Genomic DNA, 25409 nt, shown 5'->3' on the forward strand with positions numbered 1-25409 from the left:
GGGGGGGGGGCGTGCGGTCATAGGCCTCTGTTCCTCTTTTTTAGTATGACGTGCTGGTGGTGATGCCCATTGAACTTTGCAATGGCCACATCACTCCTGGCTTGGTCATCGTCTCGTCTCCAGTCACCTGCATCGCCGATCGGAAGTGAGGTGTCGAGGTTTTGCTGAAGATGGTTTCGCTCCAGATTTCCACAATCTTAGATTCGCGATGATCGAAGTCCCGGTAGCGCTATCGTGGTCACACCTCTTTTCGCTGCCGATTACGTCGGGGTCACCAATTTGAGGGGTTTTGGCGTTGTCCGTGATAATTGTAGCTGCTAGCTGTAGATGTCGCTTGATGGGCTACTGCTGTTTTTCTTCCATTTTTCATGCGTAAAAGAAAAATCGGACTCCGGTCGACGGGATCCGAACCAGGGTCCCGAACGTTCGTGACCTAAGGCGCTAACCACTGCGCTGCCGTCGTCCGACACTAGTTAGTGTCGAGTGATGGCATTTTCTGTTGAGTGCCACCACAAAACGATAAGAGATAATCACAAGTAATAATGTTTCATTATGTCATTAAGTTCAAGGCTGTATCTTTTATTATTTCCGAAATTAATTATACAATTTCAACGAAGAAACTTTAAGATATATTCGTTTTTATAACATAACATTTTTTCAGAAATGTTCATCGATTCTTCCTTCGTCTTTTTTTTTTTTTAACGAAAGTCAAGCAATTACAGTTATAGTAGATATTAAGATACATTCATAACGTATATTTCAACATATTTCAAACAATTTACAGTTGTAATAACATCTATAAGATCAACTAATAAAATTTAACACTTGCAAGTGCAATTAAATAGAAATATGAAATGTTATATTTAATATTTCATTTAAATAATTTATAGTTAATTAATGAAATTTCTTTTACTCGTCATGCTCTCATATCTATTATTAGTTAAAATTTTTTTCGATTTAAAGTGAAAAATCTACTTTGTTAGTAACTTTTATACACTGCTGTAAATATGTAGCGTATTTTAAATAGAACATCCTATATGTTCAAAACGATAAATTCGAAAATATAGTTTCAGAAATCTCACATTAAAATATTATTACTAGTTTTTCTATAAATACGAACGTGTAATCTAAGTACAATGATTTGCATTCATTCCAGTAATGCAGAAAAAAAAGTGGCGCGACCACAAAATCTCTGGTCAGAACTTCAAGCTGAAATCAATCGTAATAACATACAACTTGGTACTTCTGTCGAAGAAATTATGTCCACGTGGACAGAACAAGCCGGATTTCCGGTGGTAAAGGTCTTCATTGAAAATGGTCAGGCTACTTTGCAGCAAGAACGTTTCTTGTTGAGGAATATGAAATCCACGCCTATCAACGTGAAATGGTGGATACCCATTACGTGGACTACTCAAGAAAATATGAATTTCAATCAAGTAAATGTGGCATATTGGTTGAAACATGAAGGCGAAACAACAATTAATCTTAGTAAATCTTCAGGATGGGTGATATTCAATGTTCAATCAGCTGGTGAGTATTGCTTATTTAAATTTATATTTTATGTTTTACTAATCCTGCTTCCGAGTTCTTTGTTCTAGTCAAGATACTTCTTTAATTAAAAAATATATTAACAACTTGTACTTTTTCATTAGTTTTTGGTAAAATATTATGTAACTCTGCTTACGTAGACTATAAACTAAACTAAAAAATTTGTGTATAGATACAAAAAAATTAGAATAGAACAGAATAGAAAATAAAATATTTGTGCACAACTTTTAATTATTACTTCCTTATAAAATGGGTAATATATCATATTTTATGTTACATAATTAGTTATATTTTAATGTAAACAGTTCTAACGTTTACATGTTAGGGATATTATAGCAAAAAAAAAAAACAAAATAGATACTTTCCAGGATTTGCGTTTAAAATGTCTTCAATATGCACTCATGTATAGATCTATCTCTTTATAATAAACCTGTTCATTATTAAATAAATATAAAATATAACAGGATGTTTTATACGTATATTTCTAATAACATATCTAAAATTATAATTCATTAAAAAGTCACAAATGCACTTACTTTCGATAAAACTACGATAATACTTCGATAATCTTACTTCGATAATCTACGTAACTTAAATAATATGACTGAAGAAATTCAAAGTATAAAACTGATAATATATAATTAGTTCGATAATATATAGTACAAATTATATTTACTTCCTTTATTGAAATAATATTTCGTTTGCAAAGACTTAAACGACACAAAAGGAACGAACAATACTAACATTTTGAGATAGCATTCAGCAAACTATTTTGTAAAGATTACTTTTCCACTTCATTTATTTTGCACTTTCTGTGATTGTTTCCTTCTTTGTTTCGTCCATCTGGCGTATTGTAGTAACATCATTCAAATAGAAAGTATTATAGGATTATTACGACGCGTTGATAAAATTAAACTTAATTTTATAGGAATATTTGACGTGAGACTGTTATCATGATACCTTACTTTCACACAGGTATACGTAAGATATGGTTCAAAAGATAGTGATAAAGAAATTTGTTTTAGCGAAATTAGTGAAATATATCTCAAATTTTATAAAAATAGAAATCCTCAGAGATTTGTTTTTGCTAGGTAAAATATATCGTGTTTTATTTATATAGTGATGTTATGAAAATCATAAAATAGAAAACTATAAATTTCTGCAATTAATTTGCAAAAATAAGGATTCGAGGAGATTATTTATAAATATTATTCTTTGTGCTGTTTATTATTATTAACGCAGATATAAATACATAAAAATATATATATAAAGAAATATTTCTGTGCTTAAAGATATTGATAATTAGCCAATCTGTGTTCCCTTGTACAATATAATTTATTAGCTAATCATATTATATGCTTTTATTTCACAATGTTGCAATTTTTTATCAAATGGAATAATCGAATTACAAATTGAAATATTTATTTGTAAAAATTAGTTTCTTTTATCAACAATTTCAATACTGTTGTAGAAAAGAATAGTGAAATTGTAGAGACGTTCCGTTATCTCTGATTTCTATAATATTTTGAATATGTCGTAGAACTTAACATTTTATACACCTTTCTCTAGCTACTTCACAAAAAACTATCGGTATCACTACAGTGAATTCTGCAGATATTTGTGAATAGGTGGCAACGTATGGCTCTGTTTAATTGTCAATAGTCGGATAGAATGACTTAGTCGAAACCTATCATTTATTTTCGATTTATATAGACAAACGAGGGAGGGGTGGGTTTGAATAAAGCTCCGTACACAATTGCATATGCGAATCATATCCGAAGCATAAAAAATGTCTATTATAATCCAATTAGGAACGAATATCATCAACGTATTGGGCTTAGGATTACAAATTAACTTGGAAATATAGTAGGAGATTGAATAATTGATATTATCTTATGAAAGGAATAACCGTTACTATTTTATGCAAGCGTTGCAGCCGCCTCGAGGCGGTCGAGTTAAAATAACTCAACCGAAACCAAATACATTGATAATATCCATTTTAATTGAATTACGAGCAGACATTTCTTACAGTCCCGCACATATAGTTGTGAACGGAGCTTTACCCAAGCTCGCCCATATGCAAAAAATAAAAACTAGATTTCGGTTGGATCATTGTATCCGTCCGCCTCTAGGCTGCCGCCAACTAATACTTTAAGTACACTGGCATGGAAGCGCAACTGTAAGACAGAATTCACTGTATTCACTGTATTCTACCGATAGTTTTTTGCAAATTTCTCGAGAACTATGGCTGACCAACAGTTATATATACAAGAAACAGTTGTTCAAAATTATGCCCCTGATAATATATTTAAAAATTATCGAATTCAGAGAGGACATAGTTTTTCTATAGTTTCATTTGCATTGCGTATCTCATATAACTCTATAGTATATATTTTATTTTATTTTATATATCATGAACATATTTTATATTCATTTATCGTTTACATTCAGTGTCAGAAACTACATCGTAAACTATACTTTAAAAACTGTACTTCATGGAAGTATTTGAACACTTATAAAACACATAAAAATAAATAAAAATGCATAAAAATTACGAGATATTTATTGTAGATGGTACCGCTAAATATTGGGGTTTATTAATACAGTAAATGATTGGCTATTTTAATACCTTTGCGATATTTCTGTAATATATACTTCTATTATATTTAATACAATTTAATATCCTGTAATTTTTATACGTAGTTTTAAATTCGTTTCAAACTTTACTAATACAATCATGATACTCGAGTCTGAAAACAATATTCATGAAATTTCAAAAGTTCGTATAACGTACATAATTCATTAATAGTATCTATAAGTGTTCAAATACTTTCATAGTGCTTGTAAGATAATTAAATGAAAAAGTATGTATTAAGTATGAGTATACGAACATTGTTAAGGTCGATAAGATCATTGATATGGTACATACAAAACTTATAGAACCATTATTTCACAAATCAAAATTATTTTTTCAGGTTTCTATCGAGTAAATTATGACAACGCTTCCTGGTATCGCATTATCGATGTTTTAAATAGTAAAAACTATCAGAACATACATGTCCTTAACAGAGCCGCTCTAGTTGACGATTTATTGAATTTAGCAAGAGCTGGTTTGCTTAATTACCGAACTACTTTGGATGGTTTGCAATATATTACACGAGAAAGGAATTACTTGCCATTCAAGGCTGCATTCTCTGGGATCACGTATCTTGATCAACGATTATCTGGAGATAATGAGTATTATAAACATTTTAAGGTTTGTCAACGTACCGTATAGTTATTCTATATTTTTAAACGTATTCACGGCATACTTAAAATATAAATAGCAATGTTTCATGCCTGATGCGTTCTTAAGTGGATAATAATCTTTAAAATAATCTAAATCTCCTATCTAAGTCTCCATAGTAAATATGTAGTATGGTAATTATTTAGAAAGCTGCTGGTATCTTCGACTTCGATGATTTTTAAATATGTCGTAGAAAACAACTTTTCCTTTGCGTATTACCGCCAAATTCTTCTAATTTTCGAAATATTTGCGAGAAACTCACTGTATCTGTGACACAGTACACAAGCAGAGCCGAACAAAACTCAATTTGATTCTTTTTAATATAACCATACATGTAGGAAACGTATAGCGCTAGTAGGTTTGCTAACAGTATGATCGATGCTCCATCAATCTATATTTACGCAGTCACTATTCGTTACTAATTACTCTCGTTACAATGGTTCTCTTTTAAATACATTGACCACACTTTTTGACAAAGCTGACAGCACTCCTTGACAACGCTGACAACACACCCGATATCTCCCAGGCAATCCGTCCACGATACTGCACTATACTACATTTCTACAATAGACCATTCTGACAAATACATCTAACATCAGATGTACTCATCATCACTGATTTCGCTCGCGCCCCAGTCTTTCTATGGCTGCCTCGGGTGACAGTCGCGTCACGGGATCCTCCTGATCCTCTTCTTGGACCTTGTGCACTCGATCGATCAAACCGCTTCGGCCTTCCTACACTAACAACACTTCTTGGAATGTTAGCGATCCTGGTAGCGGCCTGTATATCGGCGTGTCTGCCTCCTCCTTGTACCAAATAACTAGAAGGAGGTTGTCCCCAGGGACCGGCGGTTGCACGTTACATGGTAACTGAGAAGTTCCACCTGCCATTGCCTCCGCATCTATCATAGTCACACTTCATATGATCATCCGCCGTGAAGGTCGTTTGCGGTCCCTCGTATTCGCCTTCTCGCTGCACTATGTAACGCTTATTTCCTAAAACTTTCATCGCGCGGTACTGCCCAAGGAACTTCGAGTGGAGCTTTGGCCCAGGACCGTCCTGCGTCCTCTTAATCGCCACCAGAACCCCCGTCTTGTATGTTGTTACCTTCTTGCGTCTCTTGTTAAACACCCATCTGTTTTCAGCCCGAATCTCCCAGATTCTTCTCTTTCCTTCTATGCACGACTGATCTCGCTCCTTAAAACTCTTGTTCTCGCCATTCTTCATCAGTGTATCAACTATCTTACACCTGAAAGGGGTTTGCTGTTGCACGACATTTATGGAATCGCAGACATCAACCGTTTTCCCTTGTTTCAGCGTCGACATTTCTGAGTCGCTTCAATTGCGCACAAGAATATCACCCCACGTGTTACCTAGCTCTTCGTCACGCAGTTTATGTCTACAAACTTGAATGATCTCGTCAGCGATTCGAAATTGCTTCGACTTGGCTGCTACCTCATTTGCATCTATCTTCGAAATCACGCTCAAAAATATTAAGGAATCTTTAACATTCCACCGTCACATTTTTCTGACGTGCTCGTGCTAGGTCTTGTTTGTTCGATTGTATAATTCGAACAACACTCTGTGAATCTTACGAAAACCTCATCTCAACCGTCTGTGTCGTCTCCATCCGACAGTCTATTACAATCTTTTTTCTCCACTTTACAAATAGAAACGTTTCCTTTCTTTATGTTTACTTCGACAGTATTGAGGAAGTCTGCGCCAATAATAAACGAATGTTGCATTAGGGTATCTGAAACTACATGTACCGTCATAACATACGGCTCATCGACTATCAGAACATTCATCGAAAATTCTCCGGGTGTACAATTTCTTTCGGACCCGATACAGCGAAATTTAACAATTTTCTGATCTAATTCGCTACCGGTGTCTATTAGCGCAGGCAATTCGAAAGCTCCGATCTTAACGTCTTTACCACGCTTCGTCTGTAACAATCTCCACGCACTACAAACCTCTTTAAGGAATTCACTCAGGTTGCTGCACTTCTCTGCGATGTGTCCACGCCAACAACATTTAAAACACCTAGGACCTTCCGAGTTGCTCGGTCAATCTACACTGACATGTTCTTTATCACCGCAATTATAACATCTTTTATCCTTCACTACATTTCCAGATTGACTGTGCTCCTTGTTGTTTTCGGTTTTGACCGGCTTCGCAGTCGACTTTGTTTTGCGACACTTTTGTTCTTCGTAGTGTAGGGAGTGTAGTTGGAGCTAGGTGAAAAGAGAATTCGCGTTTCGTCCCGGTACTACCGGTAGACTCGTCAGTAAGACTATGCCCGGTAGTCCCTGCCTTAGACGTAGAGGGAGTATCGCTAGGTGCGGTATTTGTATCGTGCGCCCGTATATTCGATCCCTAGCGAGACAGGCAGACTCGTTGTCGTCGTAGTAGCCCTCTGATGTTGACGGTTGGTATCCGCGGATCGCCCGGGAGGTGTTACGACCGCGTTGATGCCTCGACCTGTCGGCGTCTTGTTGATATCGATCCGCCACAGTAGATAACTAATCTTAGCCCTTTTCTACCTTTACTTCCACTTCCATATCCACATGACTAGCTATTTCGAACATGCGGTACATATAAGCCAAGCATGCTTCATCGCTTCTTCTTTTCGTTTTCTCAATTCTCTTGTGTACTTGCAAACTATTAATTTTTTTTTAGAATTCTTTAATTGGTCCTCGCTTCAACTCATGCCAAGTCCTAGCATTGCATTCGATACTCGCAAGTATCCTTGTTGATCCTCTCAACATAATCACTCCTAAACTAAACAACTAAACTCCTCAACTAAACAATCCTCGCATAAATTGCCTTTTGTGCTTCTGACCACATGCACATGTTTGCAATTTCTTCGAATGATTCGAATCATCCATCGACATTTTCACTTTTGTCGTCACTGAATGTTTCTAATGCGTCCTCGACGTCTTTAAAACTCAATGTTGATCCAACCTGTGCTTTAAGACAGTATTTGTCACAATCTTGGCGCACATCTCGTGTGCTTCTTCTGCGTTCTCTTACGTCTTCTTCATCGTCTTCAACCTCACTTTTTCATCCATGTTTGTATTGTTTTCTTCCATGACCGCCTGCAGCCGTGCACGTAGTGCGGGTTTTCCCGTCGTTTCTAATCCCAAACTAGCGAGACGCACTCTCAACTCTTTCGCCTTCAGCTTCTCAAGATTTTCGTCTTCGACTCGATCGCACTTAGCTCTTAGCACAGTTCCTGAGCCTCGCTGGTCCGTCGACCCTTCACCGCTTGTTGATCCCTTAAGATTCGATTGTTCAACACTACACGCTCGACTCAGTATGGCAATCAACACTGACCTCGCACTAGATATTGGTAAATTCATCTTTGAGAGCTTACTCCTCAATTCTTCCAGCGTCAAACTTTCTTCACTTGACAATTGTCCGTCTTCAACATTTGCCATTTTTTATTTTTTCAATACTATTCTTCAAATGATAAACTACACTAATTTTAACTGTCTACGATATCGTCACCGATATCAGACCGCGCACCGGAAAATTTAATACTAGCACGAGTTGATGCCGGCTGAGCCCCCAATTTGTAGGAAATGGTATAGTGCTAGTAGGTTTGGTAACGGTATTGTATTTTCGGACGTTCGCGGGGAGACGCGATCTCGAAGAAGCGCGCCAACGGAAGTCGTAAATTCCCGTTACGATTTGATTAATCGACGCCACGAATCGTTCTATACCTTATTTCTTATGAGATAATAAGGGTAGTTGATTGAATATAACGCTGCTATTAACAGGTTACTATATATTTTGAATGATCCAACAACTTCATCAGTGTGATACAAGCTTAAGTATTTGAAATGGCAACTCCGAATGAGTACGACCTGAGACTCCTTTCGTGTTGACGATAGTGGTGATATATCTCATGTCGATTGACTATTTTCAACTTGTAGATTCTTGCTGTTCCTTGCACTGTCCTCTGACTCGAGTTGATGTAGACTCACTGGTCACTCTTATGTTGGTACGGAGGAAAGTTCGGTGTAGGTGTGCCCTTTGAACGAAGAATGCGGATTCTTTCCGCAAAAGGAAACTTTCCTGACGCAAAGTGTGAACAAGGAATCCACGATGCCGGTTGGTTATGACACACGTTAATGAATGAAAGTATGAGGAGGAAGCTTCCTACCAACGTGGCTCGTGGGTGACCATGTTCGTGGGAAAAACCAGCTTTTTCGTTAGTCAAATATTCGTTTTTCCCATTAGGTGGCTACCCACTTTCTCCGTGGTTTTTAAGAGGGCCTAATAAACTCAAGGACTTATCTAAGGACCAGCCATAAACCGAAAACACTTATAGGATTAGAAAATCCTTCCGGATAAGCACATTAACTTGAAAACATGTGTTAACAATTAAGTTAAAAAGTTAAGGTTTATGGTGGGTCCTTAGGTTTATTGAGGATTGGAATGACGGTACGTAGACCGTAAGCTGCCAGGCAATGAAGGATGTCGCACGAACCATCTCATGCGACGTAACAGGTATGATTGTTACAATATCGTTTGATGCTTCGTCAATCTATCTTTACGCAGTTACTATTCGTTACTAATTAATCTCGTTACAATGGTTCTCTTTTAAATACACTGACCACCCTCTTTGACAGCGCTGATAACGCTCCTTGACAACGCTGACAATGCTCCTTGACAACACTGACAACACACTCGATATCTCCCAGGCAATCCGTCCACGATACTGCACTATACTACATTCCTACAAACATTTTTAAACACATTAATCAATAAGTCATTACATGACTTATAAAAAGGCTAGTACCTTATTTATGTCGAGAAATTATTAGTACTGATCAAGAAACATAATTAATGGAATCTGAGAAACATAAATAAAGTAATTAAATTTTAGATTTTTATCAAACATTAACTCATATGTGTATACTATCATGAAATGAAATCAGAAATAAAATGTCTCATCATTATAACATTAATTATTTATATTAAAGATATCATGAATTATAATGTTATATATTATTATAGTATTATTGTTATTCGGCCATAATTGTACTACAATATTGTAGTATCGTAAACTATCACAATTAGTTTATTAATAATAAATGGATTAAACAGATGTTAATTAAACAGAAAGCAATGGTTATTTAACATAAACTAATCCTAGTAATGTATTATAATTAATACAACTAGATAATTAATTAACAATTCTCGTCAACGCAAATTCAACTCTCTCTTAACAACGCTAACAACACAGTTTATTGTCCCCTAGCAACCCGTTGTCTTTTGACTTAGCCGCACTACGTACATGCTCAGCAACCGCTTGTTTATAATTCACACCTCAGCAACCGCTTGTTTACAATCCACACAACACCCCCTCGTCCATGATACTACAATATTATTGTTAAGAATATTATATTATAAGTTTATAGAAAACAGTATGATAAATACAATATCGTTGCACTCTCACGAAATCGAATATAATACAGCGTTTCGCGTATTCGTTTCTTACAAATTCTACGACACAACAACACAACGAACTTAACACGACCACGATAAATTCAACTCTGACAGCATTTTCCATGCTCATTTTTCCCTTAACATACCTTGGTAATGCTCACAATACTCCTTGACAACATTAACATATCTTGACAACGCTAATAAACAATTACCCCTCACCCCAATAAACAATTTCCCTGAGATCACACTATCCCACATTATTATACTATTATTGTTACACAGGGTCTTCGACTAGAGACTTAAAAAACTTAATGGCTAATCCTTGAAGATAAAATGAAATAAAAATAAAGAATAAAAAAATTACTTTTCGGCTTTGCTTCTTAGTTGCTGACATTTAAAATTTAGCCCTGTGTGATTTTTTTGTGGACACCCGCGGGTGGGACAATTGTAGTGCGTGTGTGAAATTTGTATAAAAATTGTTTAGATATGCTGTTATTTGTTAATTAACTATGGAGGCAAAGGATTAGAATAAACATTAATCCTCTCTATTCGAAAATCTCATGAGACGGTTTTCGATATGCTGTTATGGATTTTAATGAGTAGGCAGGAATAACGTTTGATCAACGATTTTTCATACTTAAAATGGTTTAACGTTTTCAAATGTCATAATCTTCTTTTCTGCGACTTGTGCGAGGTAAGCTGCTGCTTATGCATCGTTCGATTTGAGCATCCCTGTGCACCCTGCTGCATAGGCTGACCTATCTAATTGAGTTCATGTAAGGAGGTTTGCTCGCGCATAGGGATATCTCGGCTAATATTTAATTACCAATAATTAAAGAACAAAGCCGGAAACACAATTTTTTTATTCCTGATTTTTATCTTGTTTTAACATCAAGAATTATCCTTTAAACTTTTTTACACTTGTAGCCGAATACCATGCATACGTAAGAAAAAAATTTATATAGAAAAGTTATTCAAAATATCGACTTCTACAACATGTCCAAAAATCATTGAAATCGGAGGGTAGTTTATGTTTCAACCCGATATGTGTTATAATATTCGATTGTTTGGAAAATTCGTAGTTAAATTTTAAAAAAGTTAAAAAATAATGTACGTTTATATATAGAATTAATATTATTTTCCTGCTTTTTGCCAATGAGTTTACTATATATCATAATCGAGTTTTCAAAACTTCTTCTTCCCTTATTAGTGATGAATCAATCTAAGTAGTTGTTATAGGTTTTTAATGGCAGTTTTGTGGCATTATACAATTTTGTAAAAATCAAAATAAATAACATGCGGACCATGTTTTATTCGGTGGATATTATAAATGGGATAGAAGTGGCAGAACATCCCATTTAACCACTACTTTTTATTTCAACAATTTGCATTGTAATTTCTAGATGTCTTTCCTAGATTACTGTACTTATTTATAGTTCCTCTTTGTTCAAATTTTATGTTTTGCTATATGATAGATATTCATAATAAATAATTCCCTCCCATTTTAGAAAAATATAAAATAAAGTTCGTCAGAAACAACAGGAACTTTTCGAACAACTTAATAGGTGAAATAAAGTTCTATTTACAATTAGATTGAAAAAAAATTTTTAATCGTAATGGAAATATTCACACATCCTGCGTAACTCATGCCGATTTTTCAATGATCCCCGCAATTAAATCTTATAGGAATTTGTTCTCATCCTCATCAAAGATGTATACAAAGATATTGGGTATGTGGACCGTCCAAGTGACGATAGATTAACAGTATTATTGAGAGGTGAATTGAACAAGTGGGCTTGCAACTATGGTCACGAAACCTGCGTGCAGACATTCACTAGAATGTTCCAGCAATGGGCAAAATATAACATAACGTAAGGGAATTAAAATTTGTCGATATTATTTAAGCCTGGTACAAATTTAATAAGCAATCTCAAAACAGGTATTTTCGTATAACACAGTCATTAAGTTCTTAAAAAATGTCATACTATATGAATTTGTGTTATATACACGAAATTACTGATATAAAATGTAGAATTGTATTATTATGAGAAAAATATATCGGTTTTGTACTTTCAAATTATTTTCTTCGTCTTTTTTGTAACTAAATGGATCATCAATACATCAACTTGCACTCAGTCACTTATTTTTAATAATCGATAATTAAATGTATAAATAAATCAATGTATAATAATATAATATATAATTCTTTCTATAATAATACTAAGATAAATACAGCTTAATATACTCATTTTTAACTATAGATCGTTCATATCTGAATCTGAATTCTTATCTTATGGTTGCAATCTAATAGAAAATTGTAAAACCTCCATTTCAATTCTAAAACATATTAACAGTCATATATATTCTTAAATAGAATAGTTATACTAAATTACTAATTAGGAAATAGAATTATTAACTAACTCGAGATTACAATATTTTACTTGTGGCAGTAGAAATAACAAAAATGTATATGATTGTAGTGGTAAATTAATAATTAATTTCGCCTATTACTATACCTTTTAGGATTAAACCCAACCAGCGACCTGTCGCATATTGCATGGGCGTGAAATATGGAACGAAAGAAGACTGGGAATTTTTATGGGATAAATATAATAATTCAAACTCCGCAACTGAACAAGTGGTTATACTAGAGGCACTCGGATGTACCGAGGATGTTGTTCTCTTAGAGAAGTCAGAATCCTATTCTTGCTTATATTATTAGACAGCCGATGTTTATGCAAATTGATATTATGGATATCATTAAATAAGTGATATTAAATAAGAACCTAAATAGAAACTTGTTTTGTCCCCTAAATATTGCAACGTATGTTTTAGTTCGGATATTATACATATGTACATGCATTTACATATAATGATATTCTACATGTATATATATGCCCATACAAAAATATATACATGTGTAATATCATTGTATATATATACATAATCCTCATATATAGCATTTTGACATCTTTAAACATCAGAAATGCATAAACATTCGTAGTTTTTTTTTATTACACATAGAGATGTATCGTTCAGGGTTCACGATTTTGTTATATTACTTTTACAGATACCTGTTATACGCGCTAAAGAATTTCGAAGAAGGCAGAATTCGAATGCAAGACAATTCCGCCGTGTTCTCCGCAGTTCACAGTTCCAGTGCTTTTGGCGCAGAGTTTGTGTTAAATTTCGTCGCGAAACATTCCACTGAAATGATCAAATTGTATGTTCTAAACTTAACAAAAAAATGTATCGTTTCATATCTTCTATTAATGCTACTTACTTGTTGTTATAGTAAATATTGATATAATATAATTTAATTCTACATTTTACACGTTTGGAAAAGTCGTAGCGTTTCCAGAATTGCTAAAAATATGCTAACTTGGGAGAAATATTTCTAGGATACTACAATAAATGTAGCAATTAGTGAGACAAATTTAAAACTAATTAGTAGAAAAGGCGTTTCTTAATAAGACATCATTAAACTATAATTGGACAATATCCTAAAAATATTGGATCTCATCCCCAGCTAAAATGTTCAACTTCAACAGTTGTTCAACTTTATCAAATTTATCATTTACTCTTTCCACATTTTTTTAATGTCAAAAAATAAATTAATGAGGAGTACTGCAAAACCATTTGAATTAATCAATTACCAAAACGAACGAAAAGTTCTTTAGCAATATAAAATTTAAGTAACAGTATTACGATTTTATGAATTTTTTTTAAATACGAAGTTTTTTAAAAACAAAAAATTCTAATTCTACTACATTTAAGTCTTTCTTCATTTGTCTATGAATTATTCAAATTAATATTTTATTTTTAAATTTATCTTAAATTGCACTGCGAATTCTCCAAACAAGTACTTTTTAAAATAATTTTTCTTAAATTTCACCATGACTTTTTTAGCAGTCCAATAAATATTAATATTAATATAATAAAACACCTGTTTCAGTTATAATGGAACAGAGACAATTTCAAGTATCCTGTCATCAGCCTCGAAACGTTTCTCCACTCAAAAATTAGTGGATAAATTCGAAAATTTGATCAAGCAACGCCAAGCTGAATTCAAGAATATCTTAAATTCGTTGAACAATTCGTTAGAACTAGCAAAATACGAATTGTCGTGGTTGAAGAAGTACACTAGACCAATTATGTCATGGGTAATTGATTTCAATGACAAGCACCGCCAAGATACAGATTATTATCGTCTACCCACGAGCATTACTCCTAACTCTTATTCCATCTGGATAACCACTGATTTAAGCGAACTCGACAATTTTACATTCAAAGGATCAGTGAAGATTAAAGCAACCGTTATGAACAAAACGAAGAATATCACTTTACATTCAGCAGGCTTAATCCATGAAAATATATCCATAGTCGTAGACAGTCAAAATGTTGTTATTGTAAAAACTGATATTTACAAAAAGTACGATTTCCTAGTCATCGAGCTAGGAAAAGAATTGCAAGTTGGACAAAAATTACTTACTACGATAGAATATAGGGGATATTTAAATGAGAAAGACATGCGTGGATTTTATAGAAGTTCGTACATTGATGAAGATGGTCAAACAAGGTAAAGAATTTACTCATACTGTGTCCGATCGCGGAGAGACGCGGTCGCGAGGCGCGTCAGCGAGAGGCGTAAATTCTCGCTACGATTCGAATAATCGACGTTCCCCTGTTAGTCGTTCCCCTGTTTCGATTAAGATAACAGAGGTGGTTCAATGAGTTTAACACTGAATTAACATGGTTAACATAAACTTGTATATTTGGCAATATTTAAAAATAATATAATGAACACGCCACAAATTATTTATCGATTATACAATTAGTTTGTTAGTAATTTGACCCGACTTTATAATATTTCTTGATGCATTTGTTAGACTAAGCGACTTTAATTTTATTCGTCAGAACTTCTCCATGTTTGAATCCTCAAATGACACTGATTGCCCTTCGATCTCTTTCTGTCTTTTCTCAGAGATGACCCCCACTACGCTCGGGTCACGCCACCGTTCGCGCCTATGATCACGTATGCCACCTTCTTTGTGTATATGAAATAACGGTCACGTTAAACGAATCGACATTTCTGGAACTCGCTCCCTAATGAATTATGCGCTTGCCGCTACATTGTGTATCTTTCGTCAGTCAGATAAGACTGTCTGCGACATTGTAGTGCCACGAGCGACGGTTAGGAATACGGCCTATAGTAAGCCTTGTAGCGTAGCATACTGCTATCAATAAATATTTAGACACTTGGTGCAATTTAATCGAAAAATTTATATTTTTGTTATATTGTGAAGGTTATAATGAAATAATTCTAAAACAAGGAACACACCTCTATTCTATTTATAAAAAGTATTGGAATATAGTCCTATTTTAATAAACAATTAAGTGTCTTTATCAAATACTGCAAATACTTATGTTTTATAATATTATTATAGTACATTAAAAATATATATTGAAGCTACTCCTAATGTTGAATAGACGTAATTTTTGCATATTCGAAATCATTCAACTCAGCTATCTATGTAAGACCAATTTTCATCCAACCTAAGTGTTGTTTTATTTATACTAGTTGATATATACTATTATACTAGTATATTTTTTTCAGCCTCTACTAGTCATTTAGCATAAAATCAGTGCTCAATCTTAGATTAAAGAGTTTTACGTGAAATATATTTTTATACCAACTTTGTAAAAAAGGAAGGTATCTCGATTCGACATTTATTTTCTTTTTATGTATGTTTATTTCTCCGAAACTGTATGACCAATGGGGATGTGTCTTTTTACATCTCGTAGGGCATGTTCTTCCACTGATCCAGCGACAACATTCTTTTTTGCATTTGTTAAACTATTTTTTTTGCAAAAATCCAATTTTTGTATATATTCATTGATTACTCAGGATTGAATTGCGCTATCGAAATGAAACCTTCCGCATCGCCTAGGGATAATCAGCCCGTTTACAAAATTTCTCCAATTTGTTCATAGTGAACTATTGTCATTGCAAAGAATTTGGTGTTCACCAATTTCATCTTCGTATATTCAGAGATGGCTCTACAATTGTTGGACTAATACCAAAATGAGTCCAAAGAAGCAATCTGGGCAAGTATTTCAAATTGCGTTTTTCAATATAGGCTTCGATTCGTGTTTCCGTCGCAAGAACTATTATTCTGCGGATTCGTTTTTGGGCGAATTATAGAATTATAGAAATATCCTTTTCTATCATTGTTCAAAGTATATCGCTGACGGAGTACAGTTGCTTTATTCCTTATTCACATGCGAGGCTGAACAGTTTTTTATTCATCAATAAGAATTAAGAATTGAAGTAAATAATAAATAGATAGAAATAAATTACCCTCTTCTTAATGACATGGAAATCGTTTTACGGTTGTCCTGTATTAGTATTGATCGCTCCATTAAGAAATATGAAATAACAATTTTTTCGAAAAGAATGTTACCAAGTTGGACATGCGCTAAAAATCATGAAATAATTTATACTTTATTTGTATTTTATTTAGGCACATACGCAGCAACGATTAAGATTACTCATTTAATTACTCAACGGCATTTTAAACATATTACAACCTTGTTGAAGACGGCGCAAAATTAAAAACGCAACTCAGTCATTGTAACGATTGTATTTTGAACTATTGGCAAAGCTGCTGTATATATAATTCCACTAACTTGTGCACTATTAATACATCAAGCATAATTTGTATCCGTACGTATATTACAAGCAGCGGTTTTCAATTTGCCCAGCATTAAAACATGTTCTTTGTGACATTGCGTTATAATGCAGTGTAATTTAATGCAATTAAACATGAACTTGTTGAAATTTGAATAATGCAAATACAAACGAGTTAAAGTTTGAATAATATAAATATAAACGAGTTGAACTTTTCCAGTATGGCGCTCAAGTATTGTTGTACTAGAAGCATTTTAAGGCGTATTGCGTCGCCTTCGAAAAGCTTGCAATATATTTAATATGCGGTTTAGTAAGTGATGATGAAAACAAGTGATCCCAACCGTTGTTACAAATACAAATGAAATATAAATTATTTCATACTTCTTAGCACACGTCGAAATCGGTAATATTTTTTTCTCAAAAGATCTTTTACATACATTTGCAATAATATGGACGTGCCGAAACACTTATGGACGAGAACTTATGTACCTCGTATTTTTCTGTTTATGCGCGAGGTTACGGATTTTGAAAAATATTACAATATTTTGTGTAAAGTTGTTGGCTTTAAGCCACTCGATATATGTAAGATCTTTAGTAATATCCCCGATTTTGTTAGAGTTTTGTGTAATGAAAACAATTTTGTTTGTTTAACAGGTGGTTAGCTGCCACACACATGGAACCAGTTGGAGCTCGAAAGATGTTCCCTTGTTTCGATGAACCAGCAATGAAGGCAAACTTCACAATGAATGTCCTGTTACCACAGAACTACACCGCCATTAGCAATATGCCAGTGGAATATGTGTATCAAAATCAGTATGTAACACTTTTTCTTTAATACTAAAAAGATAGAAATATTTTATTTTATATGAACTCGTATAATATTCGTTTATGCTCTTCAATTGTTTCACATAAACTATAAATATACCATACTTTAATTTTAATCTATTTACTTTCCAAGAAATAATATGTGACGTAAATATTACGGTACTGATCTTCTAAATCTTGATAAATATACTATATTAGAGATTATGCTTAATAAAAGTGCAATCACTGTAAATTTCATAAATAATTCATCTGCTATCACTTAATCGCTTGAGGATTCCTCTTACCAATTTGAATTGAAAATGTAAAATAAAATTCGTTCTTTTATAGGCCCCGTTTTGAAGGAAATGAAGTTTGAACATGTTTAATTGAAAATTAGCTCGGTGCATGTGTAATCGATAAATTTTCAAATTTGCGTTTCTTCAAAAAGAAACTTCCAGTGCAAAGATTTTTATATGACCTTGGTTCCACTCTCAACCACCGAATCTCTTTGATTTGAGTCGTATCCTAAATTTAGGACCAAGATATTAAATATATATTTGATATTATAATTTTGATATTGCAATATGTTAGGGTGATCCACGAAACGGTTGCCACGATATATTTAACTTTGTGCTGACAATTTAATAAAAAATGTTTACAACAGAAGATGATTAGTATCAAACAAAGAATTTACTGATGTAAATAAAGTAGTTAAAAGTGACATTTCTTCGTGAAAAACGGAACCAAAAAAAGGGTATTTTGTAAATAACAGTATATACATGTACATGCCTCTTGTTATATTTTTATACTATACTACAAAATGAATTCAGTTATGTGTAACATACAGAATGTCCCATTTGAAGTTATAGCTCATTTAGAAAAAAGTTTCAAATGAAACTTATCCTCTTTCGGGAGGGGAGTATCTTATGGTGGTCACAAATCTCCTTTAGGTGGACGTGCCTCCGATATTTCAAGGTGACCGTTTTCGTCCGTTTCGTGAGGAATTTATCGACCTATAATATATGTTTATGTTCCAAGATCATACAAAGTCATTTATTGTTGTTTAACGCCTACCTTCGTCGGATGTCCGGAAATTGTCTTTTATCTTCTGTATTCAAAAGAATGACCCTGGACATTAATATAATTATTTACTCTATCCCTAAATGATAAATCTATCCTCTCAGAAGCGATAGAACTAATTCTCCCAAATTCTTTGCGCTCACCCAAAATCGTCACTTTGAAATCTCGGAAGCATGTCCACCTAGAGAAGATTTGTGACCACCTTTTCGAAACAGAGTAAGTTTCATTTGAAACATCTTTTTAAACGAGCTATAGTTCGGGAAATAATTGCGGAAAAAGCTTCAAATGAGACAGCCTGAATATTATTTCAATCGTCTGATGCTATAATAATTTATAATTTATTTTTGTATTGCCGTCTACGATTATCAGATAACTAAAATGATATTTACCATATCACATATCATATAAATTACATAAAAATATGTTAAGAAAGGCACATGGTGCTGTTTGAAAGATATAAAATGTCATTTATCTTTTTATGAAAAGATGATGCTTTTGAAAGTTACTTTTTACATCAGCAAATCCTTCAATTGATACTAATGGATTTTTGCTCGACAAATATATATTTATTAAACTAACAATAAAAAGTAACTCAGATAATGGCGACCGATTTGTGAACCACCTGATATGAAAGAAATTGTTCTCGTCATTCAAAGTGCAAAACCAATCAGTTAATAGTTGACTAGTTCATAATCGTCAACGATAAAACGAGTCACTTGATCAAACTTTTGCAGGAACACAACAAAGACAATTATTTTTAAAGAAACTCCCAAAATGTCGACGTACTTAGTGGCTCTGATAATTTCCGACTTTGTTTCGGTGAAAGACGCCGGCGAAATTCATGGAGTATGGGCAAGACGAAACGCAATCGAAGATGGAAAATATGCTCTATCTGTTATGACTCCTCTCGTTAATTTTTACGAGATAGCAGTGAATATCTCATACCAGTTGCCTAAACTCGACATGGTTGCTTTACCCGATTTTGTGTCAGGTGCAATGGAAAATTGGGGTCTATTGACATATAAAGAAAGAAACATACTATATGACCATGATTTATCGACCACAGCGTCAAAACAGAGTATAGTAAACGTGATATCACACGAAATCGCTCATCAGTGGTTTGGAAACCTTGTCAGTCCAAAATGGTGGAAATATATATGGTTGAATGAAGGCTTTGCAAGGTATTTCCAGTATTTTGGAACTGAACATGTAAGTATACTTATATGTAGGAATTATGTTGTAAACTTTCGATAACATTGATGTTTATGCTACACTTTTAGTTCTTGGAGTATACATATCATATACTAAGTTGATGCACTGTTTTTGACGAGGTCAACTATTTGTTTGTTTCAACTTTTTTAAATAATATAAAATATATCGATTCAGATAATTTAAGATCAGAAATTTTCATATTAAAGTAAACTATATTTTATGTTGTTATTTATCTTGAAGCGACATTTATTATACAACAATCTAATGTTTTAAAAAATGTTTATACATGTAATATCTTGGACAGACTTCATTTTATAGATAGATATCAGACAGTTAAATCTATTATAATTCTTTTAAATCTAAAGTTTCTTTCTATTTCTACGTCTGACAAACAAAGTATCTCATAAAACATTGAAACAAATTTTAGTCATTATTTGAAAATTGTTCTAAATATTGTGAATGTGTTTCATGTTATAAGGAAAGTTTTTCCGTTACATATATACATATGTATGTAACATTCTCCTGAGGAAAAAAAGTCTTGAAATTCGATAAAAATTTGTTCTAAATTATATATGATATTATACTTAAATTTTTCACATATATTTTAAACAATGTTTTGAAAGTATTATGTTAATATTTAACTCTACTCGGTTCTTTTTATCTTTTTGTATAATTTAATTAGTTAGGCAATTTAAGTTTCAAAAGATCATTACTTCATTGCTTTAAAAATATGAATTGCAGTATATTGGTATAATTACTAATTATAGCAATGTCCCAATTATAATTCCAAATGTACTTCTATGAATTCGTACAATATCAAAAAGTTCTCTTAAAATATTCGTCATAATGGTAAGCTTTAAAAATTGAATTCTGACATTTCTTAAAACTTCTTCTTAATTTATCAAATTTGATACTTCCACAATGGTACTTTTGACAAATCACACAATGAAAGAAATGATTCAGAATTAAATATAAAATATATCTCTTTTATTAGATAACATTAATGATATTTTCTTAATTGTCAATATTTAAACTGCACAAATATCCTGTCTTCAATATGTATATGTTGTACATTTCCCAAAAGCTAAACATATAAATGTTTCTTTAACAAATTCTTTCTTGTTATCTAACTGATTAACTTATTACTGCATTCCATACTTTTATTTTGGTCATAAAAGTGATACAACATTATTGATTAACAATAAAATTTATTAGGTGAAACTTAATAAATGGTCTTTGGAGGCTCAGTTTGTCGTGGAACAGCTTCATTCAGCTTTTGAAACAGATAGTTCAATATCCACTCATGCTATGACCCATGATGTCTGGAGTCCAACACAAATTAGAGGAATATTCGATTCAATATCTTACGCAAAAGCTGCTAGCGTGATAAGAATGATAGAAAAAGTATTGGGTCGTCGTCCATTTTACGCAGCTCTTGCGAATTACTTAAAGAAACGGTAAGATTTGGACTAACAATAAATAAAAGATAAAGTAATATAGTAGTTTCAAAGACATTTCTTTCTTACATACAACTGAATCTCTTAACCCGTTATTAGTCTAGCTTGAAGGAGATTCGAGCAAATCGATTTTTTGTATTTAACACCAGAGGTGCAAGAAACCTTAACACTAATATTTGTACTAAACGATACTTGTTAATGATCGAGCTAATAAATTTTTCCCTTTGCTGAAATATGTCGAAAATATCACTTGCGTTCCTTTGGCGCCAAGTGCCTCAATTAAATCCTAAATTACCCGTAATTCAATTACATATGTATATATGAATGGACTGATAATTGTTCTCAAGAAAGAAAAATCAATGAATACAATCAATCACATATATACATATAGCCAAAGCTTCATAATTTTGGGGCTGGGAATCTACCTTCGCCGATTGCTAATCATGAATTAAATGAAAATATAATTAAAATAATATAATAAAAATAAGCAAGTACAGGTGTAATCGTGTTTCATTTTCAATAAAAAAAAGGATATTAACATTATCGAAAGTTTCTATAAAGCAGAATTTTGATAATATAATTATTCTTTTAGGCAATATGATGTAGCTACGCCAGATGACCTTATTGATGCTATCAGAGAAGAAGTCAAAGATCAGAAAATAAAAGATTCAATTCCCGACATTATAAACAGCTGGACTACTCAGCCTGGTTATCCTGTAGTTCATGCTAACATAGATAATAATCGTTTAACGCTGAGACAACAGAGATTCTTCTTGAATCCAGAAGAATCGTCAACTGATCATATTTGGTATATTCCTATCAGTTGGACGAATCTTAACGATTCAGACTTTCAAGACACAAAACCAAAATACTGGTTCAAGAGTGTTCAAGAAAGCATTATATTACCAAGTAGTGATTTCTACTTGCTAAACATTCAACAATCAGGTAAATAGTTGTACAAATGTCCTATTTTCAGAACAATTTTTAAAGGATTGTTTTGGAACTTACTCTGAACAAAATTTATGCTTAATAATAAGCAATTTTAAAACCCTGTTACATAGAAAAAGTTTTATTTCATAAAGTATGACTCAGAATCTTCAGTTATAAGTATCACACCACTTACAGAAGAATAAAACAACTCTGAAAAATTTTTGGACAATTATTAAAATGAATTGTGAAATAATTATTATATCGTTTAAAACCTTAGAGTGTAAAGAATTTAATAATGTAAAAAATGCTGAAAATCATACTAAAAATCTACACCATTACAAGTAATAAAATTGAATACTTATCTTGCTTATAAAACCTAATATAATATAATATTGTAATAAAATAGTATAAGTATTATACTATTTTAGTTTTACCACTATGTACACCATTATACATTACTTAACTATTACGCTATGTAGATTATGTAGACTGTGAACTGTGGATCTTTATACATTTATAAAAAAAAGATCGCTAGAATGCATGTGAATTGCAAAAATATAAAAAATATCTAAGGTAGACTAAGGTACTTGTTACTCAGTATACAACATATTATAATATAAAATAAAAAATATTAAAAAATATTATAATAGATAAAACAAATCCCCATTTTAAATTTAATTTCTTTATGAAAACTATTTACAAAGACACGTATTTCTTATCTACTAACACATATTTCATTTTTACTTAATAAAAATATAAAGTAAATTGTTTTCAGGGTATTATCGGGTAAACTATGCACCTGATAATTGGAACGACATAATTAAGTTTTTGAAAAGTGATCGATTTAATATAATACACGAAATTAATCGTGCAGCTCTCATCGATGATTTGTTAAATCTTGGCAGAGCAGGATATGTTGACTACCCTACTGTTTTAAGTGCAACACAATATTTAAGCAAGGAAACCAACTACATTCCATGGCGTGCATTTTTCAACGGCTTGACTTATTTGCATAAACAATTTGAAGGAAAGGAAGGTTACAAAGCGTTTGTGGTATGTATTACAAAGTGAGAAGTAAAGGAAAAAAGCAAGAGATGTCATAAAATAATTGAAGATACAAGAGATAAACATGATAAGGCACATATTCAATTTTTTTTATGGTAGAGTGCTATTTAATACGTTATTAATTAATTGCATATCATTAAAATTGTGCTTTTGTATGATTTTATGATGAAATGTTTATATACTTATCCTAGTCTTATAATATTGCACATAATGTTGCATAATATGCATTTGATTCTTTTTACAAAACTTTGTAGATCTATAATTTGATTTTTCAAGGCTTAAAAGGTTGTTCACTTTTCAATTTTATGCAGGCTTCTATATATAGGAGATCGTAACAGTTTAAATAAAATTTGTGCCATATTACTTAGTTATAGGATGTTTAATTTTAATTTGTAGATTTTATGTTTTACGTTATAAATAACATCTGTAATTTTTGCACGTACAGTACAGAATACAAATTAAAACGAAGCAAATTCTGAAATTCTGAAAAGTAATAATCTAAATTCTTATCCGCCATCTGTGAAATGAAAGTTAAAAATTTAGCAATAGAGCTAAAAAATTATCACTGTCTTGCATGATCTTTAGTTTTCGTTGAGAAAATCAAATTTGTAGTAGAGAAAACAAGGTCCATTGAATTTAAAATTGGATCGTTTATATCAAAGTTTACGCTAAAGTTCCAGTTATTTGGATTCATGGAAGAACAAATAGTTTCCATAGCTGGAATTCATATAATATGAATTCATGTTCAGAAAAGTAGATTCGATGCAAAGAAATCTTGAACATTTAATAAATTGTTCACTAACTAAATTTCCATTCCAATAAGTAAGGTTTAAATAAATGGAGTTTTGCTATATATTACTCTAATTGAGTATCAAAGATAAATCTACAAGAAAAATAATTATGTATTGATATTATTTTAATTTTAAGCTGAACGCGGCTTAAGTTGTAGCTTACGATATTATAATTTACGATATAAATTAATATCTTTGAGAAAATAAAGAAGATTTTCATAATGTTTTTTTATGATTTAGATATGTCTAAATCTCATTTGAAAGAGCTAATTTAATTTTGTATTGGGAAACGTTATTATAATTAAGACCTACGGACAGAACACAGTTACAGTGTTTGCACTTATCTGGCTTATTTTTAGTTATAAGAGTGTATTAGTTTAGTGTATCCAATTTTAAGTTTTCCTACTAAAAAAAAGAAGTGCTGGACTTTTATCAAATATATTTCTACCTGTATTGAATGGAGATGCATTTCTCTAAAAATCGTTTTTCTTCACATATCTTCAGAAATAAAGGTCAAGAGGATTTAAATCAGGGAACCGAACAGGCCAAAGTATAGAGCTTCTCTTCGACTGATCCATCTATTTCTAAAACAGCTAGTCAAGTGCTCGTGTACTGCGTTGGTAAAATATGGTGGTGCACCATTCTACATGAATTATCTCTTAATGGGTGTAGATTTTCACGTTCCCAGAAACCTTCGTTACGTATATTTGTTATTCCATATTTATAAAATGTTTCCACATCGGAAATAATATCCTGGCGGAGAAATTGAAGTTGTGTTGGATTTTCCGACTCATTCATTTGCGAAATTCTTTTCTTCAAAGAAAATTTTCTATTTTTAACTCCTGAACTTTCTGAAAGCTATGCAGGTGTGGATTTTCCCCCTTCAATACAGACCATGCGCGGTGTTGTTACTGATATCTTCTTCAACAGCACTAATGCTTATACTTAACCTTTTTTTTTTCTTTTCTTTTTGTACGTGGAGAATTAACTTCAGTTGCACCCCCTTCACGCGCGTTCTCTTGTTCTAAGCCAGTCCTAATATTTCCTGACTATTGAATTGGCGTTAGGGGGGGGGGGGGCATTCCCCC

At 32.6% G+C, this 25409-nt stretch overlaps 1 protein-coding gene across 4 annotated transcripts in view; it reads left to right on the top strand.

The window, feature by feature from the left end:
• Positions 1-25409, top strand: part of LOC100741250 (putative aminopeptidase-2) — a 51164-nt gene that overhangs the window by 9120 nt on the left and 16635 nt on the right. For all 4 annotated transcript variants that reach the window (XM_003487284.4, XM_024365723.2, XM_024365721.2 and 1 more), the window contains 11 exons: positions 1157-1530; positions 4524-4804; positions 11978-12162; positions 12815-12982; positions 13362-13514; positions 14247-14870; positions 17637-17795; positions 19601-20075; positions 21294-21535; positions 22128-22480; positions 23241-23518. In XM_003487284.4, the coding sequence (XP_003487332.1) occupies positions 1157-1530; positions 4524-4804; positions 11978-12162; positions 12815-12982; positions 13362-13514; positions 14247-14870; positions 17637-17795; positions 19601-20075; positions 21294-21535; positions 22128-22480; positions 23241-23518 (3292 nt within the window). The remainder of the gene's footprint in view (positions 1-1156; positions 1531-4523; positions 4805-11977; positions 12163-12814; positions 12983-13361; positions 13515-14246; positions 14871-17636; positions 17796-19600; positions 20076-21293; positions 21536-22127; positions 22481-23240; positions 23519-25409) is intronic.

The sequence above is a fragment of the Bombus impatiens genome, unplaced genomic scaffold, assembly GCF_000188095.3.
Source record: "Bombus impatiens unplaced genomic scaffold, BIMP_2.2 scf_0148, whole genome shotgun sequence".
Classification (NCBI taxonomy): Eukaryota; Metazoa; Arthropoda; class Insecta; order Hymenoptera; family Apidae; genus Bombus; species Bombus impatiens.